The sequence below is a fragment of the Notothenia coriiceps genome, unplaced genomic scaffold, assembly GCF_000735185.1.
Source record: "Notothenia coriiceps isolate Sejong01 unplaced genomic scaffold, NC01 NC01_scaffold00037250, whole genome shotgun sequence".
Classification (NCBI taxonomy): domain Eukaryota; kingdom Metazoa; phylum Chordata; class Actinopteri; order Perciformes; family Nototheniidae; genus Notothenia; species Notothenia coriiceps.
In genome coordinates, this window is record NW_011369951.1 from 5,420,791 (window position 1) to 5,425,720 (window position 4,930).

Sequence of the window (4,930 nt, forward strand, 5' to 3'; positions counted from 1 at the left end):
GAGGCGGTTGTAAGAGAATGAGAGAATCTTCCTCACGGGGGGAAAACGGTAAGCGTATATTAAGTAGGATTTCCGGTGTCTAATCCCGGCTCCTTCGCTCCACTAAACCTTTCGCCCATTAAATATACCCATAAAAAACTAAGAACCGCGACCACTGGCCCGGTTCAGCGGTTGACCGCGGCCCGGGACGGACCCTTCAGGACGTGGCTCGCGAGAGCGTCGTGCGAACGCCCCGTGTAAATCGGTACGCCTGCTTCGTAGACGGTCGGTTCACCTTCTGTCTTTGAGACAAAGTTCCCAGAAGTCCAACAGGAGGCGGGGGGGGGGGCTCTCTGGTGGGATGAGGCCTGCGTGGTCATGACAGTCTGGCAGCTTGGCAGGGACATTTTCCATAAAATATAAGCTGTTACATCACACCTTTTAATGGGTGCGTAACACCCTATAAAAGAGAAAGCCCACCTCCTCCACCTGTGGGTGTCCCTTGGATATTATGTCCATCACATTTCAGACACAATCAGAAGATCAATATCGTAAGGATTTGAATGATTTGCACTTGGACTTTCACATTCAACAGATTCACAATTATTCAAATCTGTGAACAAGTTCTTATTTTATACTACTATATCTTAGATGTTTAGTTGTTTTTATTCTAATCCTCCTCGTGTGAACTCTTATTTCCGCTATTACACCTGGATTTCTCTACGGGGATTAATAATGGTTTATATTATTTTATTTTATTCACTTTGTGCACACATTATAACAACTGTTTTCAACTGCCTCCAACCCTGCACCGTATCCGTAAATCGGACTAGCCAGCACATTTGTCGTTCCTTATGTATACTTCACATTTATACAACCATATATTACATTTATAACAACCTTCGCATACTGTAAACTCATCGGCACCTTAATGCAATTTCTGGTTGGATGTAGCCATTTGAACTATGTAACCACGATAAAGTTTAATCTAATATTCTAAAGGTTTATTTTATTCTATGTTATCTTGTGATTTATTATTTAATCTTGTAAAGTCGTGGGGATGGTTAGATTTATATTATGATTTTGGTTGGGGTTGGATAAACTGCTCCATTTGCTAATAAATAACGAAGAGCTATCTTTATCCGGTGCTTAATGAAGCCTGATCCAGTGCGCGTAATGGGGAGCAGCTCACCTGGATGACCCGCATGTTGAGGCCGGTCTCCTGGGCCAGCTGCTCCCTGATGTGCCGGGTGGGTTTGGGGGTGGCAGCGAACGCCGCCTTCAGGGTCTCTAGCTGTTTGGCCTTGATGGTGGTGCGGGGGCCGCGCCGCTTCCCCCCCAGGTTCTGGTCGTCATTCTCGTTGTTGACCGTCTCTTTGTCGGACAGGGCGGCTATCTCCGTGTCCTTCAGAACCACGTCGTCCTGCAGCTGGTCCTGAGAGTCCGGTGATAAACTGGGGTCGCTACACGCCGTTACTAAACACAAGAAGATGAACGTTTGAATAACCGGAAGTAAATCAAAACAGGTCGTAAATCAAATGTATACTGAATGCAATGACACGTGTGTGATTTAAAGGTGGCTGGAGATTAATGAATATCTGAATATTTTTCAATGTGTCATTTTGGTTTTGAGTTTTAAGCAAATGTAACGTTATTTTACAAACTATAAGACTTTCTCCTTAAATATTAAGTAGGCTAAACATTAACGCAATACAAATCCTGCACACAGATTATGGAACACACATTTATAAAACTCATGTAATGTAATATTGGAGGCTAAAATAACGAGTTTTTACTGGTGCAGAGAAAAATAAAAGGCTTGGATAAATACATGTTTTACAAACTAAAAGCAACCAACGAGACGTTCTCCTTGAACATTTACGCAATACAAATCCTGACCAACAGCTTTATGGAACAAAAATCCTATTACTAATGTAGTGTAATATTATAGTTTTAAATTAGTTATTTTTACTGGTGTAAAGAAACTAAAAGACAAGAGTAAAACACAAATGTGAACAATGATTTTTGCTATCTCTGCGGGGCAGGACCCATGACATCCATCACCATTTACACACACATTAACGCACCTGAGAGGAGGCTGGCGTCTTTTACACTGCTGTTGTTTAGGTAATCTTCTTTGCAAACGAATTTGTTCTCGTCTATGATGTAGAGCTCCTCTCCGGTGGACAGCTGCTTGTTGCACATCATGCAGGTGAAGCAGTTGAGGTGGAACACTTTGCTGCGGGCCCTCCGCACCAGGTCGTTGGGAGAAATGCCCTGCGAGCAGCCGCCGCACTTGGTGCCGAACCTTCTGCGGAAAGAGAGGCAGGGTCGTTTCATTGTATAATGTTAAAGACATATTTTACATAAATAAATTCCGAAATAATTATGTGATCGCACGAGGAGGTTGGACAGGGAACATCCGTATTTAGCAGAATAGAGACGGACTTTTAAAACTGAATGCTGGCTTCACTCTATAGAGACTGAAGTCACATGTATGTGGAGGACATGCATAAAGGGATCCGGTTTGACACATGACGTAGTTTATTTTTTATTTTTTAATAAATTGACCATTTGGAAACATGGACTTATATAGATAAGTCGAGATAATATATCCTCTATAAATCCAATTGACAGTTTTGAAGAATTTTGTTTTTTTTCGATTTAAGGTTATATTTCTTGGACCTTGTGCTAAGAAAGATCTCACTGCTCAATCCACACTGCCGTGATAGGGTTCATGTTTTATAATAATAATAATAATAATAATAGTAATAATAATAATTTTTTTAAATGTGAAATTCTTAGTTAATGCACTGTCTCTCAAACTCTATACCGCTATTAAATAAATACTTAATTTTACGAGAAGATATTGCTGTTGCGCGTGAGCTAAATATTTGTCATTATTACTTACAAATTATTAACATATCCTCTCCTTCTACTAAGAGCATTTTCACAACCATCTGTCCTCTTACCCTCCTGGAGTTTTATCCTATATGTGATCTACATATAAGGTAGTACATTGTACAGTGCAGTACATATAGGTCCAGTACCACAGCTCTAATAAAGCGTTGAATAATGTGTATTGAGCCCTATGCACTGCTTGTTGACTGCACGTCTGTGATTGCATTGTCTGCGGACTTGATCTTTTCAACTAGTTTACTATTCAAATCCACTTATCACGTCCTCCTCAGCCGGCCTGAGCAAACACACCGGGCCGGCCCTGCGGCTGACAGAAACACAGCCCAGGTGTGATTTCCTCGATTTCCTAACAAACCGCCTCCCCCCACTCCCCCTCCCGCTGTGAACGAGTGCACACGCTTTTAATGTTGCTGGCCCTCTTTTCTTCTTGTTTAGCATGAGAATCCAAATTAACAAGCTTTTAATTACTCGCTGCTAATCAAAGCTTATCGCCTCCAAAGTGCTCGTTCACGCCTGCAGGCGCGGACAGGTCGGCTCAGAGAATAAACAGAAAACAGTGCGAACACTTTGAGTGTGCAGTCAACACATGGGATAGGCTTTTAGTATTTCTATTTTTTTTAGAATGAGAAAGCACAAGAGGTGTAAATAATGACCTGGCATTTTTTTGTCAATTTTATAATTGAAAAGTTTTAAATAATATGGAAGACAAAGAACATTATTTTAAAGTTATTTTAAGTTAAGACAATTTGCTAAAGAAATAATAGAAAAATACATATATTTTCTAAAAATATGTATTGGCCTGGTATACTGCTTTTTAAATGTATTGAGTCTATTTGATTCCCCTTTCCTGCTGCCACAAACCCAGACATATAAACCACAAACAACCCTGCTTGTCACCTTCCCAGAGCTTACCTAAAGAAATCATTTTTGCAGTACAGTCTCCCCTCTCGAGAAAAACATTTTTCTGTCAAATTACATTTGCACTCGCAGCACTGCACGCACTTGACGTGCCAGGCTCTGTCCAGCACGTTGAGCAGGAAGCGGTCCAGAATAGGCCTCTCGCAGCCGGCGCAGTGGACCATGGCTTTGGGCTGAGCTGCAACCCCACAACTGAAGCACGAAAGCGAACTCAAATCAACAGTAGTACCCTACAGGCCAAGCATGGACCGAGAATATGCTTCTTCCTTCACAGAAAAAAAGACACGTCCTCTCTTGCAGGTTCAAAAACAGCCAAAAGGGGAAAAAAATCAGTCCTTCATCGGATCCGGAGGAAAAACACACAATTCAACCAACATGTAACCAGCTGCAGGTTGCTCTGAAGTGAAGAGAGCCCCCCTTTAGCCAGTCCTAATAAAATGCTTCTTGGGCAGTGCTGTCACACAACAACACACGCGCGCCTGTCAACAATTCAGTGTACATGGCAGCGTATCCACTGTTCAGACGCAAAAAGAAAAGAAAATCACACACCCAAAGGATTTTGGAAAAGAGTGTGTCCGCGGATCCTTGATATTCAGTTGCTGCGATGCTCCGGTTCAGTCAGCCAGTCAGTCAGTGTGTATGCTGGGATGCCCAGTCTCCAGTGCCGTGGTGTGTGTATACTGGGATACGCTGGCTCTCCAGTAAACTGTCTTGCTCCTAAAGCTCCAAGCCAGCCTTATTCCCAGCCTCCTGACGTCAGGCCGTGGCCGGACCAATCAGCGGCGCGGCATGCCAGCAAGCATCAAGCCGCCCCATCATAACCCAGCGAGGGCTCTGCCTGCTATTTATGCCACACACTCAAGACACCAATTGTCAAGAATTTCCTTGCAAACTGTCATATGTTAGTGAATGTGTTTGGAGGCAGCAGCCGCGGCGGAGGCGCGCAGCGCGGAGGGAGAAGCGCCACTCTTCAGCCGCGTATAGCAAAGTGTCTTCTTGGCAGAAGGGGGGCAAGGAGGAATCTGAGCAGGTACACAGAGGCGTCTTCGGGATAAAGAAGCTGGAAACGCAGATTGCATGGTTTATTCCTGTGCGCACATTTCGGGCATGCTTT

The 4,930-nt window shown here is 43.2% G+C and overlaps 1 protein-coding gene across 2 annotated transcripts in view; it reads right to left on the reverse strand.

The window, feature by feature from the left end:
- lhx1a (LIM homeobox 1a) overlaps positions 1–4,534 on the reverse strand; it is a 32,156-nt gene extending 27,622 nt beyond the window's left edge. The window contains exons 1-3 of one of the 2 annotated variants that reach the window (XM_010796050.1): positions 3,811–4,534; positions 2,067–2,287; positions 1,172–1,455 (exon numbers count right to left, since the gene is read on the reverse strand). In XM_010796050.1, the coding sequence (XP_010794352.1) occupies positions 1,172–1,455; positions 2,067–2,287; positions 3,811–3,980 (675 nt within the window). In that variant the 5' untranslated portion in view covers positions 3,981–4,534. Of the gene's footprint in view, positions 1–1,171; positions 1,456–2,066; positions 2,291–3,810 lie in introns of both variants that reach the window. The other variant, XM_010796049.1, reaches the window with a different exon arrangement.
- Positions 4,535–4,930: the final 396 nt, after the last annotated feature.